The sequence below is a fragment of the Podarcis raffonei genome, chromosome 10 (genome assembly GCF_027172205.1).
Source record: "Podarcis raffonei isolate rPodRaf1 chromosome 10, rPodRaf1.pri, whole genome shotgun sequence".
In the NCBI taxonomy this organism is placed as follows: Eukaryota; Metazoa; Chordata; class Lepidosauria; order Squamata; family Lacertidae; genus Podarcis; species Podarcis raffonei.
Genome location: NC_070611.1, coordinates 43766404 through 43783982, shown reverse-complemented (window position 1 = coordinate 43783982; position 17579 = coordinate 43766404). Strand labels below are relative to the sequence as shown.

Below are 17579 nucleotides of genomic sequence, written 5' to 3'. Positions count from 1 at the left end.
GGGGGGGGGGGGCTCATTTAATTTCACTGCACACAGGTGGTGTAGTGGCAATAAAGGTTTATTATTTATTTATTTATTTATTTATTTATTTATTTATTTATTTATGTGTTGCAGACTATGTGTGGCAGCATTATTTGAACCCACATGAATCAGAAAGAAGGAGTAGTGGTCACTGGGCTTTATAAGACTTGGCAACTTCTCTATCACATTGTGAATCTTTGCACCCGGAAGACAGCACAGCTGCAGTGACATCCTGTTTCCTCCATACACTGCTGCCTCTGTTCCCCTCAGTAAGGGGTCACATATCACCCCGACTCGTCTCCCCCTCCTCTGGGGAGTAGCAGGAATGGGCTGTGCCTTCCAAAGGCTGCTTCTGTTGTCTTCCCCTCTTGTTTATTGGAGCTTATTATATTGGATAAGTTACAAAGGCTGTCCTCTTCATTATGGACAATGGCCTTAATCAAGCACTGCTGAACATTTAGGAAAATTGGGAATTGACATCAAGTTGCTCAGGCTGAGCTTCTTGGTAAACATGCTCGGGATTAGACTGTCAGTTGCTCTTCTTTGCCGTCGCAGTATTTGTTCCTAGGCTTGTTCTCCGTGTCATCAATCAACTTAATGAACCCTTCATAATTGATGGATAAGGGAAGCATTTAGGGAACACGAAATTAAACGTTCTTAAGAGGTGACTCTCTGCGTCTTCCAATCAGATGGGGAAGCTTTGCTGCTGAAAGAGGGACTAGCCGACCAGGTGGAATGCTTTCATCATTTCCATTCTCGCTCGGTTACTGGGGTAAAGGACAGCTGAGTAGATTTGTGCCTGGGTTGATCGATTTTCACGGTCGCTTTGGCTTTGGAAAGCTGCCTCAAGGGTTGCTGGACTGTAACCCAACCGGAGCTGTAACCACAGCAATTTCTCTTCTGCAATAGGGTTATCAAGTGCATCTGCTTGCTCTTCAGAAAGAGCATTTCAAGTACATCTATCTCCAAGCATTTTGGTTCTAACTGGACTGTAAGTAGCCAGAGATGTATAACAGCTACTATAAAGCTGTTCAAAAACCTAATTTATTGTATCAGCATCATTGGTAACAATGGCGTCCTTGACAGAAATAGATGGAATGCTGTGCATCTGGGTACTCCATCTTTGCCGAGTTTTCGAGCCAGCAACAAACCATTTTTGTCAGCCCATTCATAACCTTTCTGCTTATCGCAAAATGAAACACATTGTGTTGAACGGGTCGTGGTATTACTGAATTTTTGTTCTCTAATCCTTCAGGCTCTCCTGCTTGAAGACATCAGCCTGTGTAAACTCTTATTTGATTTTTAGCAGGGTATAGAAGAATTAATTCTACGCCTTCTGTCTGCATAAAATACAGCCCGTATTCAGGCAATGCCTTTATTGTGAAACAGGGTGCAAACTTTGTGTTCTCCAGAACTCTTCCCTCACACAAGATGGTAAACCAAGCAAAAAGGAGAGAAAAAATATCAGGCTGATTGTAAAGTCTCCTTTGGCTGCATCTTATAGGAGTCTTAAGATGGAGGGAGGGAGAATACATTCAAAGGAGGCCTTTTAGGTGTTGTGCAGGTATCAGGTTGCACTAAGGCTGAGGTAGTCAAACGGGATGTCCCCCAGATGATGTTGGACTTCACCTCCCATCATCCCAATGGCTATCGGGAGGGCACCATGTTGGCTACTCCTGCACTAAGGACTTCTGGGAACAGTAAGCATAAACTGTGGTTGATTCCCTCATTTCTGGGGGTACAAAAATCAGCTGAGCACCTTTACTTTTGTGTGTATATGCTATAGTTTATTATTCTATCCCATTATTTACAGAAATAATCCTATAAAGCTTGGAAACAGTCCTCTCCCTACTACCCATCTGCAGCTGTTCCATATTTTCTGTATGAGTAAGTCACTGAAACATCCTCTTATTTAAATAGCGCTAAATCACCTTTTTGATGAAATGCAAGGTTGGCAAGACTAATACTGTCGATGATGAAAGAGGCCCTGGGATGGGTCAGGTTCTAGGAAGCTGAACAAGAAATCCTATGCAAATGGGGAAGAAATGTGATGTGTGTCAGGTTTTGGGTTGTTGTTTTGCTGCAGCTTGGGCCCTACAGACTCTACTGCTTTAATCAAAGATTGAAAATTTCTTAAATCCTCTTTCTGGCAAGCATGGTAAGGGAAGCTCTTTCTAAATCAACCTCTAATGGACAGTTGAAATCCCTTCTCCAAAAATGTAACATCATTTAACCGAGGTATAATTAAATGTTCCATAAAGCTCACACAAGTAGGTTAATGCGACATTACAGTTCAACTTTTCAGTTTCAAAAAGCAGCAAGAGCTCTGCTCGGGGCAGTGATTTATTTATATAATATATTACCTTTTATAGCGACAAATAACCATACACATTATCATTAACTGAATTTTGCATTTATATCCCACCTTTTTCTCCAAGGAGTTCAAGGTGGTGTACATAGTTCTCCCTGGTATCATTTAATCCCCTCCACAACCCTGTGAGGTAAATTATGCTGAGAGGCAGAGATCAGGGTTCGAATCCTCAGCCATGAAGCTCACTCAGTGACCTTGGATGCCAGTCACTGCCTCTCAGCCTAACCTACCTCACAGGGTTGTTGTGCGGGATGAAATGAGGAGAAGGAGAACCTAATAATAATAATAATAATAATAATAATAATAATAATAATACAGTGGTGCCTCGCAAGACAAAAATAATCCATTCCACGAGTCTCTTCGTCTAGCGGTTTTTTCGTCTTGCGAAGCAACCCTATTAGCGGCTTAGCGGATTAACGCTATTAGCGGTTTAGCGGCTTAGCGGCTATTAAAGGCTTAGCGGCTTAGCGGCTAAAAGGCTATTAGCGGCTTAGAAAAAGGGAGGGGGAGCGAAAAAAATCGCAAGACTCACAAGACGTTTTCGTTTTGCGAAGCAAGCCCATAGGGAAATTCGTCTTGCGAAGCGCATCGAAAAATGGAAAACCCTTTCGTCTAGCGGGTTTTTCATCTTGCGAGGCATTCGTCTTGCGGGGCACCACTGTAATAATAATAATAAAGCTGAGAGGCAGTGACTGACCCAAGATCACCCAGTGAGCTTTGTGGCTGAGAGGGGATTTAAACCCCACAATAAATATGTCAGAAATTAAATCGTTATAACAAAAGGAAAAAATGCTATGGACAAGCGCCTAAACATTTTTTTTGCTCTCTGGTGTCATCTGGTGTCACATGTTTATAACGCATTCAAAACGCCGTTTCTTGACTAATGTAGCTGACCACTGCACCACACAGCCTGTCAGTTAGGAAGCTTTGGTTCAGTGAGGCAAGGAGGACCCAGTTGTGTCCAGTGGTCACTTTGTACAAGAGCAAAAGAGAGGGAGGTGGAGCTTCTGAAGTCCACCAGGATTTTATCTCCCTGACCAGACTTACCTGGTGCCAAAAAGTCAACATAAAAAGAGCCTGATGGAGCCAACCAAACGCCCATCTAATGCCAGTCTGTTCTCATAGTGGCTTAATCCCTGGAATGTAAACAGAGTCCTGTGACTCTAAGCACTGCACCAGTGGCACAAACAGAAACCTAACACAGATAACCTATGGAAAGCCTGCAATCAAGACCCAAGAGCAACAGCACTCTTCCCATTTGTGATTCCCAGCCACTGGTTTTCAGAGGTGTACTGCTTCATGGCAGAACATCGTCATCATGGCTAGCGGCCATTGACAGCCTTCTCCATGAATGTGTCTGATCCTCTTTTAAAGCCATCACGACTACCTCTTGTGGGAATGAGTTCCATAGCTGTTCTTTCATCTGTCTAGAACCTTCTAGCATTCAGCTTCATTTGATGTCCCTGAGTTCTGGTCATATGAGGGAGGGACAAAAGAATTTCTTTTTTTAAAAAAAAGATTGGAATTTTATTTACAACATAACATAAACCCCCACCCCCCAATACACAAATCCACCCTCATTAAATGTGAACATAACATACAATGAGCTTAACATACAACAATACAAATAACCAAATAAAAGACTTCCTTTATCCTGTATCTGGCCTCCTTATTTACTTCTTATAAACTGTTTCCTTTATGAATAATTATTAAGATTTTTCTAATTATAACTTAAATATCCACAAAGTCTCCTGCAGGCATTAATTGAAACAAGTCCAGGTATGTATTTTAGGGCACTGTTTTGTGAAGTATTCTCTGCATTTCCCCAATGCTTTTTGAAACTCTTGTCTAGTGTGATCTCTAATTGCCTCTGTCAATCTAGCCAGTTCAATATACTCTAACAGTTTGTCTTGCCATTCCTTTTTTGTTGGCACAGTTTCTTTTTTCCAGTTCTTAGCAATTAGGATCCTTGCCACTCCTGTGGGACAAAAGAATTTATATCCACATTCTCCACATAATGCATAATGTTTTATGCCTTGACTAAGGTAAAGGTAAAGGGACCCCTGACCATTAGGTCCAGTTGTGACCGACTCTGGGGTTGCGGCGCTCATCTTGCTTTATTGGCCGAGGGAGCTGGCATACAGCTTCCGGATCATTTGGCCAGCATGACTAAGCCGCTTCTGGCGAACCAGAGCAGCGCACGGAATCACCGTTTACCTTCCCGCCGGAGTGATACCTACTCGCACTTTGACGTGCTTTCGAACTGCTAGGTTGGCAGGAGCAGGGACCGAGCAACGGGAGCTCACCCCGTCGCGGGGATTCAAGCCACCGACCTTCTGATCGGCAAGTCCTAGGCTCTGTGGTTTAACCCACAGCGCCACCCACGTCCCATGCCTTGACTATGTCCCCTCTTTCTCACCTTTTCCCTCATGTAAAAAGCCCCAAATCTTGCAACCTTTCCTCAAAGGAGAGTAGCTCCATACCCATCATCATTTAAGTTGCCCTCTTCTGAACCTTCCCCTCCTCTTGCCACAAGTGTGTTTGCACAATCACATCCAGCAGAGCTTTTCTAAGTGAAAACATGAATACTTCAATCAAGTCATGGGGCCATTAGAATACTCTGTAGCATGCTGTGACAATTTTTTGGAATACTTTGTTGATAAAACGGCTCAGAGCTGTTCTGACCTGGAATCCACTTTAGGAACAGAATCTAGGAGACGTATCCAGAGCCTCTTCTTGTCTAGTTTGTTTCGGATGAGTTCCAGTCATTAACATCTGAGGATGCAGGCTGAGTACTTGTTGCTCCTTCATCATCCATGTGTCCACTTGACCACTGCTCATCTCAGCGGGTGAAGGTCTGTTGAGGGAAGCTGTTCAGCTTTGATTGTCATTCACACATCTTTACAGGGAAAAGCAATGCCATCTGCTTTCTAGGAAGCAATTGTATGATAAAGTAGTCTTCCTCTGATTCCTTCTGGGAAATAAAGATATAAAATGGGTGGTTTCTGGCCAAAATGTTTGAGCAAGTGATGCTGTATCATCCTCAGGTACTTTTAGATGGAACAGATTATCTAAATCCTTTTTAATCAGGCTTGCAGCCAGGGCACAAATTGCCTTGGTCACCCTCCCCCTAACTGGCAATTTTTTATCAGAAGGGCTCTGGTAGTCTCTGCGCACAAGCACTGCACCCATGGTGGTTAAGATTATGCCCAGTGTATTTTTCATGGTGTTCTGTAAGCCACTTGAGGGCCTTCTTGGCAGATGACTAGGCTAGAAATTTGATTGTAAATTTTTAAAAATTGAATTTCATTCTTTTTTATTTTGCTTCTCCCTCCTTTTAATTTCACCACTGCAAAAATGATCCAACTGGAACAGAAAAGTAATAGCCCTGCAAATCAGTGCACTGAAGTTCCCAGAGCATTAAAATGTATACTTGTCCACATGCCACAAATGATTCAAACCATTTTTCATGCCAGAAATCTGTGTCTGCATTGCAGGGGGGCGGGGGAGAGGGGGAAATAAAAACCACAAGAATGAAAAGATTGGATGATGCATGAGGAAAAAATGACATTAAGTGAATATCTGGTCCAGGAGTTTATTTCTGACAATGACCAAGCTGGTGGTGGATCAACCTGAATAGGTGTGTCTCCCTGTGATTTTTAGCTGCCTTGGGAGTGTGTTCTTGATCCCCAAAGAAAGCAAAGATAATAGTAATAATAATGTCATAGATATGTTGTTTTCCCCGCAACGTGTAGCTCAGGCAGCTCAGTATATTTGCCAGGACAGACAGGATCAAGGGCTCCCTGTCTCTCACTCTCCAGTCACCAAGGTCTCCTTTTCCCAGCCAGAACACAGCAAAGGTAAGTCATGAAAGTTCAGTTGGCAATTGAGTGGCTTTCTGCCTAAAGCAGTGCTGGGGGTGGGTAGATAGGCTTGCTTGCTTCCACTCATTGTGTTTGGGGGCTATTCACATTTTAGGAATCTTCTCCATAATAACTAGATGAAGTATCACTGAAGGAGTTTGCCCATCCTTTCTTTGAATATACAGAATTATGCATATATGTAAAAATTTGCTTTCTCAGCACTGCCTTCTATTTCAAAAAATATCTAGGTGGAGGAAGAGAGCTTCTATAGCTAAAGGGAAGATATAGAAACTAAGGATTATGTATAGTGTAATTTTTTTTCTTGAAAACTCAGGCTGTTGTTTACGACGCTTTGTAGAGAAGCAAGATATGGAACCCAGGTCTTCCTAGTCCAAGCCCAATACTATATACCAGATGTGATTTCAAGCCTCATAGGCAATAAATGTCTTATCAGATGTCCACAATTGCCATAATGAGTGGCTAGTGTAATAAAGGTTATTGATTTATTAATCATACTTTGCTGTATTGAATCAATGCATAGAGAGAGACCGCCCATCATTTGCCAGGTTAAATAGTGGCAACACTCAGGTTAGAAAAGCTCTCCTGGTGGGCACATTTATCCCAGAGAGAAAGGCTGGATCCAGACTAAGTTAGTCACATTCAGTTAAAATTAAGTCAAGACTAACTTGACGCACTGATTTCAATGTGACTTAAGTTCAATTAACAGTGTCTAGATCCAACCCAGGATGTTTGGCTTTGCCAAAATGATACCAAACTATGAATGGCTAGAGAAAAGAATACAGAACACAGCTGCTTCCAAGCATTTCCCACAAGGTAAGAACAAGATATACACACCCAACAAAATAATTTGCAGCAGGATGAAAACCAGAATCTGACCTATTGCTGGGCAGAGTGAGATAGTTGATTCAGGTAACAGATTCTGATTGCAATTACAGGGTGGCAAATTTGCTTAGTTAAAATATTTATATGTTGCGTTTTATGGCATAGATCTCACATAGCGGAAAACAACCAAAGGAAATCCAACGGAGGGACACCTGAATTGTGGAAAATATACAAAACCAGAATCATAAGGAAGTACTGAGGTTTAGAAATAAATGGCATAAAAAGCATTGTAAAAAAAGGTAAAGTGGAACAATTAAGTCTTCAAGGCATATTTTAAGGGCTCTTTTCTGTAGGAAGAGTTGTGCAACTGCACGGCCCTCACCAAGTATTAAATAATAATAACAACAAGAATGGTAATAAAGCTATTCATTTATACTGCTGGCATATTTATTTAAGGTATGGATATAGTGCCTTTCAGGTGAACCTCATGAAGCAGTTTACATAGACATAGTAATACAATAAGCATCAATTGCAACAATATAATAAAACAGCAAAGGCAGGCTTCAAGGGAGAAGACCTTTCCAACACTAGATCTCCCCTGCCCTTAGAGAAAGACGGTCTTTGAATAGCCCTGGGGTGGCAGTTGTGGGAGAGGCCACCTCAGCTGCAACACCAAATGTTTGAGTGTGGGCTGCTCTCTAGGTCCCTCCGGGGGGTAGGGGGCAGATCTGAGCACATCTTGGATCACCCTTAAACAGGACTACTTTTTGGTATATAAAAAAATTAGGGTGCCACAAATCTTGATAAAAATGCTGTAGGTGCTAGCACTAAATGGCTGCCGTGGGGAGCAAAACAGAGGTGACAGAACTGGGGTGGGGAGGAGAGAGAGGCTCCTTTGTCCCAAAGCAAAAATAAATCAGACTGGCTGATGTTGGAGGGCTGTTGGCTACCCCCCTTTCCATGGAAAAAACAAAACTGGAATATATTTGTGTTTTGAAAGTCACCTCGTGTCACTGCTAATTTTTACCCAACAGTAAAATTAAGATTCATTTACCTGCCCGCTGACAGCGTTACACATCAGTGTCAGTAATTGCACTCAGATCTTTGGGTCACTGACTACCTGCGTGATGGTATTTGATCTCAATTCCTTATTTTTCTTCCCTCAAGTTTCTTCCCTCAGTTTAGGGCAGCTACATCGTTTGTCATGGCTGCTAACACCACGGCACCTCCCCCAGGCTGTGGCGACATTGACCCTGATTATTATTACCTCTGTGACATCTGCGAAGCCTGGGGCATCGGTCTGGAGACGGTGGCTGCTGCAGGCATCCTGGTCTCGCTGGCGCTGCTGCTGGCATTCTTCGTCCTTAGCTGCATGGTCAAAGACAAGACCAAGCAAAGCATGGTCCCCATTCAGCTCCTCTTCCTTCTGGGCACCCTGGGAATCTTCAGCCTCACCTTTGTGTTCATCATCCGGCTCAATAAGCAGACTGGCCCTGCTCGCTTCATCTTACACGGGGTCCTCTTTGCCCTCTGCTTCTGCTGCCTTCTAACCCATGCTTTCAACCTCGTCAGGCTGGTGAGAGGAAAGGCACCCTTTTCACTACGGTCAATGCTGGTATACACTTTGGGCCTCACTGTGGTTCAGTTGATCATCGCCGTCAAGTACATCCTCATCACAGTCGGAAGAGACGGCATCGATTTGGAGAGGATGGGGAGAGAACAACGCAACAAGGACTTTGTCATGCTCTCGACCTATGTGCTCGTCCTCATGGGCCTCACCTTTGTGGTCTCCATGTTCACCTTCTGCGGACCGTGCAAGGGCTGGAAGAGGCATGGGATGCACATCTTTCTCACCGTTCTCTTCTCTAAAGCCATCTGGGCTGCGTGGATCTCAGTGCTGTTCATCAGTGGCTTCCCTGGCGATGGTACCCAAAGCAAGTGGGATGACCCACTCATTGGTGTTGCTTTGGTGCTGAACGGATGGGTTTTCCTGATGATGTACACAGTGCCTGAGATCTGTTTTCTTGCTACCCCATGCCAGACTCCAGAAAAAAATCCCCGGAAGACCACAACCACGCAACAGAGCATTGAAGCAGCAAGTACTCAAGGTATGCAGCTCTTCTGATGTCTAAGAGTGGGTGTGTAAACAAGAAAACTAGAATGGCAGGGATATTTTAAGCTAAGAAATACAGAGATGAAGTCAAGTGGATTACAGTTTAGTACAATTTTAGCATATGAAAATGCAAAAGCAAATTACCATAGTTTGAATCTTGGCAAAGGCTGAAATCCTGCCCAGTAGGTCAGTACATTCTGGGAATATTTTTTTTAAAAATAATATTTATTAAAGTTTCAAGAAAGTTACAAAAATGTGAACAACAAAAAATGATAAAAAGAAAAAAGAGAGAGAGAGAGAAAAGAAACAAAGAATACAAAATACAGAAAAATAAGAACAATTAAAAACATTTCCATCTTTCCATGTCTTGTCTTTCATTTACTTATTTCCCTGACCTCCTCATGCCTCCCTTTTTTATATTCTAGTTCAATTAAATATTTCAGCAAATCCTTTCCAGCTTGGTTCTTATCCTAATAGTTTATCTTAATGTACTATGGTTTTACATTCTCGTCTTTCAGCAATTAAAAAATCAATTTTTACCTAATCTTTTATATCATTTCTGCTAAAACCACATTACTTCATTCCAACATCCTTCTAACATTCCTGGATTTTACAATGTTTCTGTAAATAAACTTTAATTTTTTTCCAATCTTCTTCCACCAACTCTTCACCTTGGTCTCGGATTCTGCCAGTCATCTCCGCCAGTTCCATATAGTCCATCACTTTCATCTGCCATTCTTCCCTGGTGGGTAGATCTTGTGTCTTCCAATACTTCGCGATAAGTATTCTTGCTGCTGTTGTTGCATAAATAAAAAAAATTCTATCCTTCTTTGGCACCATTTGGCCGACCATGCCCAGGAGAAAGGCCTCTGGTTTCTTCAGGAAGGTATATTTAAATACCTTTTTCATTTCATTATAAATCATCTCCCAGAATGTCTTAATCCTTGGGCATGTCCACCAAAGGTGAAAGAATGTACCTTCAGTCTCATTACATTTCCAGCATTTATTATCGGGCAAATGATAGATTTTTGCAAGCTTGACTGGTGTTATGTACCACCTGTATATCATTTTCATTATATTCTCTCTTAAGGCATTACATGCCGTAAACTTAATACCTGTGGTCCATAACTGTTCCCAGTCAGCTATCATAATATTATGTCCAACGTCTTGTGCCCATTTAATTATAGCTGATTTCACCGTTTCATCCTGAGTGTTCCATTTCAACAGCAAGTTATACATTCTTGACAAATTCTTAGTTTTAGGATCTAACAATTCTGTTTCCAGTTTTGATTTCTCCACCTGAAACCCAATTTTCTTATCCAAATTATAAACCTCCATTATTTGATAATAATGAAGCCAATCCCGTACTTTGTTTTTTAGTTTTTCAAAACTCTGCAGCTTTAATCTGTCTTCTTCTTGTTCCAATATCTCCCAATATTTTGGCCAATTGGCCTCCATATTGAGCTTTTTCAGAGCCTTTGCTTCCATTGGTGACAACCAACTTGGAGTTTTGTTTTCAAGCAAATCCTTATATCTTATCCAGACATTAAACAGTCCTTTCCTGACAATATGGTTTTTAAACGCTTTATGTGCTTTGACCTTATCATACCACAAATATGCATGCCAACCAAATACATTATTGAACCCTTCCAAATCCAATACATCAGTATTTTCAAGAAGTAGCCATTCCTTCAGCCAACAAAATGCGGCTGACTCATAATAAAGCTTAAGGTCTGGCAGGGCAAATCCACCCCTTTCTTTAGCATCAGTTAGTATTTTAAATTTTATTCGGGGCTTCTTGCCCTGCCAGACAAATCTAGAAATATCTTTCTGCCACTTCTTGAAACATTCCATTTTGTCCAAAATTTGCAATGTTTGAAACAGAAACAACATCCTTGGCAATACATTCATTTTTATCGCAGCAATTCGGCCTAGCAATGAAAGCTTCAAATTTGACCATATTTCTAAGTCCTTTTTCACTTCCGTCCAACATTTTTCATAATTATCTTTAAATAGGTTCACATTCTTAGCAGTCATGTTAACCCCAAGGTATTTCACTTTCTTAACCAATGTTAATCCTGTCTCTTTCTGAAACCTCTCTCTCTCAATCGGTGTTAGATTTTTCTCTAAAACCTTAGTCTTCAACTTATTCAACTTGAAACCTGCTACCTGACCAAATTCTTGAATCAATTCCAATACTCTTTTAGTACTAGATTCTGGCTCCTGTGATGTCAATACCAAATCATCCGCAAATGCTTTCAATTTGTACTGTTTAGCTCCGACTTGTATGCCTTTAACCAATTGGTCCTTTCTAATCATATTTAGCAAAACCTCCAGGCAATGGAGAGATTGGGCACCCCTGTTGTGTTCCTTTCTCAATCTTAAACTCTTCTGTAACTACGTTGTTCACAATCAATTTAGCTTTTTGTTCTGAATAAATTGCACCTATACCGTTTTCAAAACCTTGGCCTACCCCCATTCCCTGTAAATTTTTCTTCATAAAACTCCAAGAAATATTGTCAAAGGCTTTCTCCGCATCCACAAATATCAAAACTGCTTTTGTGTTGATCTTCACTTGTAATTTTTCTAAAATGTTAAGTACATTCTGGGAATTACACCTAAAGCTAAAATCACATATAGCCAAAACCCACTGGGTTCAATAGCGAGTGGGACTGCCAAAGTCTCTCCCCCCACCCCCCAGTTTCTGCCCCCTTTTTAATTAATTATTTGTTGTTTTCATGCACGTAAAGCTGAATGCGCACCAGTTAAATGTGTGCTAGTTGTGCGCTTACTGTCCTCTTACTTGGAGTAAGTCACACTTTAACTCACCAAGGCTTGTGCTGTAAATGAGGATCCTCTGGTCCTCCGGATGCTGCTAGACTGCGACACTCATCAGCCACAGCCAACACAACCCAGAGGGATGATGGGAGTTGTAGTTCATCAACATCTGGATGAAGCCCTGCCTCAATCCCATTGAACTCAATGAGGTTTAAGTTAGAGTAGCTTAAGTACAATTGGTTTCAATGGGCCTAAAATGTGACCAACATGGTCTGAATCCAACTCTTTTTTAAAAAGAAAAAATAGCTCTTAATCCCATTGAAATTAATGGGATTTAAGTTAGTTGTGCTGAGCCATCACTAAATAAGGGCTTGTGCACAGTTCCGCTTATCCTGTGCCTGGAAAGCACGTGTCCGAGTGGTTTTCCGCTTGCCTCACTCTTTCTAGGCACAGTCTGAGTGATTTTGCTCTGGAAAACTCACTCTTTAGCAATAAATTGGAACCAACAGCAATCTGCAGAAAACCCAATAGCTGTTTGTTCCCATTTATGGCTAAAGAGTGGCTTTTCCCATGGGAAGTGGAGCAGGAGCAGCAGGGCAAACAGAAGAGTGGATAGGCTTTTAGTCTGGATGCAACACTCTTGAAAAGAAAAAGAACATTAACTGTTTTGACTTGTGCATTCGAAACAATAACAACACCAGGTATGCATATTTTGGCTTTTTTAAAAAATATATACTTACACAAGCATTCTCTCGGAATCAAAATAGTGAAAGCACTGTATTTACGTGAATGTAAAGCACTCCCTTTTTGGCCAAATTACGTCGCAAAAATTAGGGTGTGCATTAGATTTGATGGCACATTTACATTTGCCAGCAAGTACGTTTTTGGTTTCAAGTTTTTGAAAATCGAGGTGCGCATTAGATTCGATGATGCATTACCTTCACATAAATATGGTAAGAGGAAAACAAATCTGTTAATACAAGAAAAACAGAGATGAAATAAAATGCAAGCTGGATATTTAGTTCTCTTAAAGAGTCATTTGTGATGACAATACATTTAGAATTTTACCGAAATTCCATTGGTAAAATAGAGCCAGTGCATGATATATAATTAAAGGCTTTCGTCATGAGGCTGGTCACCTCTTCTCAGGTTGAACACTCCCATCTCATATAGCAAAATATACATGAGTCAACTTGTTTTCTTTTTAAAAAAAAATGGAGTGGACAACAGCAGGGCTACTGCCTGCCAGTACAACAAACAATATTGTTCTATTGCTTTTGCATTAGGAGTTACAGGATTATTCAGCAAAGACTTACAGCACTTCCAGACAGTCAGTGTTTCAGGGTGGGATTCAACTTACCAGACTGCACAGTTAAAACTGATCTGAAGTTCTTGTGAAACACTTCCCCCAAAGATCAGATTTTTCATCATCATCATCATCATCATCATCATCTATTATTTATACCCCACCCATCTGGCTGGGTTTCCTCAGCCACTCTGGGTGGCTTCCAACAAAATATTAAAATACAATAGTCTATCAAACATTAAAAGCTTCCCTAAACAGGGCTGCCTTCAGATGTCTTCTAAATGTCTGGTAGTTGTTTTTCTCTTTGACATTTGATGGAAGGGTATTCCACAGGGTGGGCGCCACTACTGAGAAAACCCTCTGCCTGGTTCCCTGTAACTTGGCTCCTACAGTGAGGGAACTACCAGAAGGCCCTCAGCACTGGACCTCAGTGTCCGGGCAGAACGATGGGGGTGGAGACGCTCCTTCATGTATATTGGATCGAGGCCGTTTAGGGCTTTAAAGGCCAGCACCAACACTTTGAATTGTGCTTGGAAACGTACTGGGAGCCAATGTAGGTCTTTCAAGACGGTGTTATATGGTCTCGGCGGCCACCCCCAGTCACTAGTCTAGCTGCCGCACTCTGGATTAGTTGTAGTTTCCGGGTCACCTTCAAAGGTAGCCCCACATAGAGCACATTGCAGTAGTCCAAGAAAAGTGATGGGGAAATGCACTTGGAAGTGCGGGATATTCCTCCTTCATGCAGTGTAATCGAACCTCTCCTCAAACAAATCAGGCTCAATGAACAGGTCATCAGGAAGGGCATGTTTTGAGCTCATCAACTACTGTACTTAAATTATTGATTTGGGGCTTGAACTTTGATTCCATTTGCCAAGCTGGAAGTGATGCCTTGTGGGTAATCCTCCACTGAATCCATGACTGATTCTGCCATAGGAGGCTCAGGCTACCCAGGCTACCCGAAAAGCTACGCCACCAATGTCAGTCAGCAGCTTTGGGGCAACAACCACACTGCGGGGGGAGGGTCAATGTGTGCCTCACTCTTCCACACTGAGCCACCATCTGGGAATTGCTGGCAAAAGTTATTACCCAATCAGTTGACTGGAGCCCCTGCCAGACTTCTGGTGTCAGTTCTGTGTCATTAACCCTCTTGTTTTTTTCACCCTTATTCATCAGCCCCAGACAAAGAAGGAGCTGAGGAAGATGTTTTGCTCCTCACAGATGAGAACCGCTTTCAGTCAAAGGTAAATCTGGATTTTACTGGAAAGGTAGGGCAGGTGTAGTCAAATCGTGATGTTGCAGTGGAAGAGCATCTCTGCAAAAGGTTGCAGGTTCATTCCCCTGCATCTCTAGGTAGGGCTGAGAATCCCCAGTTGGAAACTCTTGAGAGCAGCTACCCGCCAGAGTGTAGACAATGCAGATCTAGACGTTCAATGGTCTAATTCGGTGTAAAGCAGGTTCCTGTGTTGGGTCCTCTCACCTGCTCCCCACCCCCACCCCTGCCTTTTGGGTGAGCTTTTTGCTTTGTTTTTGATTTCTTGTTTTGTATACTTTTGATTCTAGCTTCCTGGCATGGCTATTGTCAGAGACTGGGCAGAAGAGGAATGGTGGAGACTGCCTCCCCAGCCTGACCCTTCCAGAGAAGAAGGAGACAGTTCAGAATTACAACAGGAGTTTGAGGGAGGCGATGGGTCAGAGGCAGATGAGGGGGAAAGCTGGGGAATAATGGGAGAGGAGGAGGAAGAAGAAGCACGAGGGGAGAGACAGCTGACACTCAGTGTCTTTAGAAAGCATTCCAGACCCACCCTCCCAGAACCCAGTGGGCATTAAAAGAAGGAGAGCAGAGAGCTCAGAGGCAGAAGGCACAGATTAGCCACCATAGGGATGGCGTGTAATGGGAGAGATGGAGGGGGTGGGGTTTCACTCGGAACAACACCATTACTCCAAGAGGCTGCATTTCTAAGCCTCTTTCTCTGAATATGGAATAAAAAGCATTGGTAAGAATTTCCTCGTCTTATCTGTTCCTGGCAACCTGCCATGGGGGGTTGGATCCTCTGAAGCTTGACAACTATCTGTTTTATAAATGGTTTAGTCTTTAGTTTGTTGGCTTTCCACTTTCTCCAGGACAACTGACAGGAAATCCTCCTTCCTTTCCAGATCTTTGGATCCAAACTATGTTTCCAGATCCCTCGAGCAACCCTGCAGCCGGCATACAGGCCAAGTGTGGCGGCGTGTGCTGAAGCCAAGGAACCGAGAGCAGACATCCATTGAGTGGAATCCAGAAAGAGATGTCTAATGGCTTGTTGAATTATGGCTGTTCCCTTTCTCCTTCAGCTCCTGCTTCTCCAGCCTGCTCCACTTTAAGCTCAGCTTCTAAATTAAAACAGTCTTCCAAACATAATCCACTGTCCCTCATCATAACTTTTCTTTTTTGGGTCAGATGACTGTGATCTTCTGACTTCAGATACCTTTGAAGATTCTGTCCTATTTGTGATTCTAGAGATTGGGGTGGCAACCAAGAGTTTCCTTAGTTATGTCCTTATCACTCAGCAGTGGTGCCATCAGAGGAGGACTTTGGGGTAAGAGTCCGGGGCCCCAACTCAGCAAAAATGAGCAGGGGGACACACAAACACAGCAGGTCTGTCTTCTCACATATGGATGTAAGTGAAATAATACACATAACCATCTCAAGAGAACATCAAGCCCAGACTCTAAACTTGCCTGATTACACCACTGTCTCCCTGTTTACTGCCATGCAACTCTCCCAGAGAAGCCTTCTGCCAGCCTTGCTCACAGTTTCCCAAAGAGGGAGAAAAACTTATCACAAGATGTTGATGGACTGTAAAACTCTCATAACCATTGGTGGCACTGGGTAGAGCAGTTCAACAACATCTGGAGGACCTCAGCTTAGCAACCACTGGTTCCTTTGTCCACTGGTTCCTATATTCCAGACGATGGTGGGAGTTAGGAGCTCAACAGCATCCCGTGGGCCACAGATTCTCCAACCATGTTCTAGAGAAGAATCTCTATCTAGGCAAGTCTTTCTTTCCCTTGAAATTTCATTTCACTTTGAGTTGCTTGCTAACCCGGAATAAACTTTTTGTGCTTCCCATATAGAGCATTTTATTACTAAAATAACAGATTTTCACAATTGCAGCTGTGCAAATATACAGGGGGGAAATGGGAGGGGGGAATGCTTGAAAATAGCCAGTTTTTAGTATTGCAAGCAGGCACCATTTAAAGTCTAGGGTTTTAAAAAAACTTTTGATAGAAGGCACGATTGGCTAGCTGTTCCTTGGTTTAGAGACAGTGGTATAAATTCAGCATTTAAAACAGGCCCTGGTATTAAAGAGGAACAGCTGGGTCAATGCCCAGGAAGAGGTATGATGTAGATTCTGAACCACTTGTACACCTCTTTATGGAACTGCGTGGATTTGTGTAAGAGCCCTGGGAGATAAGGACAAACAGCAACAGATCATGAGACAGGGATACAAGACGGTCTCTTTGAATCCTAGCAGCAAATAGCATGACAACCAACCCAGGTGGGTGTACCTCTCCCCGGGGCACTTCCAGACAGTTGCTATTTTGGAGTGGGATTCAGTTACTGTTGGGATACTGCCAGGGAGTCAAAGTCCATCTGAGCCCCCAAGCTCGGTGCTGGACGATCCATCGACCTCCCATAGTCAGGCAGTATCAGCAATCAGTGGCACGAAGCCTCAAGAAAAGATAGCCACATTCTTGGACTTGTGCACACTCTATCAGCAGAATTCACACAGCAAAAGATGCACAGCAGGAGAGCATATTTACAGTTTATTCAGCGTTGGTCAGAACAAAGAAATCCATGACCGCCTGCTCGGTATGTTCAGGCAACAAGAAGAGAAAGGAAAGCAACTGACAACAGAAACATCCTGTGAGACAGGAAATACGCAGGCTGTGACACAAACAAAGCCTGCTCCCTTTTAAGGTGGAATGGAAATATCCTAACAGTTACATGCTGGCAAATTCCATTTGGGAAGGATGTCTTGCCCGACAAACCCACTTCCCCCAAAGATCAAACTTTTTGCAATAAGGAAAGTGACATGAAAATGCCCCGGAAAGTGTGAGACAGCACTTGCTTCGGTGCAACACGTCTAGCCTCCCCAAAAACAAATCAGGATGGATGCACAATAGACAGGTTGCCTGGAAGGTCCCTCATTCTCTGCATTTTACATTTAAGTTTATTGTGGGGTAAAAAGAAAGTTCACATAGGTTTGCTTATGCAGAGCTTCCCACAGGAGACCCATGATT

General features: G+C 42.6%; 1 protein-coding gene across 1 annotated transcript; it reads left to right on the top strand.

The window, feature by feature from the left end:
• Positions 1 to 8226: 8226 nt before the first annotated feature.
• On the top strand, positions 8227 to 15563 carry LOC128422494 (G-protein coupled receptor family C group 5 member D-like). The gene is made up of 3 exons (XM_053406578.1): positions 8227 to 9206; positions 14469 to 14536; positions 15450 to 15563. The coding sequence occupies exons 1-3, from the start codon at positions 8303 to 8305 to the stop codon at positions 15561 to 15563; spliced, it is 1086 nt and encodes a 361-aa protein (XP_053262553.1). The 5' UTR covers positions 8227 to 8302.
• Positions 15564 to 17579: the final 2016 nt, after the last annotated feature.

What these genes read in the sequence shown, in the direction of transcription:
- LOC128422494 (XM_053406578.1), top strand. Translation starts at nt 8,303, where the DNA reads ATGGCTGCTAACACCACGGCACCTCCCCCAGGCTGTGGCGACATTGAC. An exon ending in TGAAGCAGCAAGTACTCAAG is followed by an intron (nt 9,207 to 14,468) that starts GTATGCAGCTCT and finishes CTTATTCATCAG; the next exon opens with CCCCAGACAAAGAAGGAGCT. An exon ending in AGAACCGCTTTCAGTCAAAG is followed by an intron (nt 14,537 to 15,449) that starts GTAAATCTGGAT and finishes CTTCCTTTCCAG; the next exon opens with ATCTTTGGATCCAAACTATG.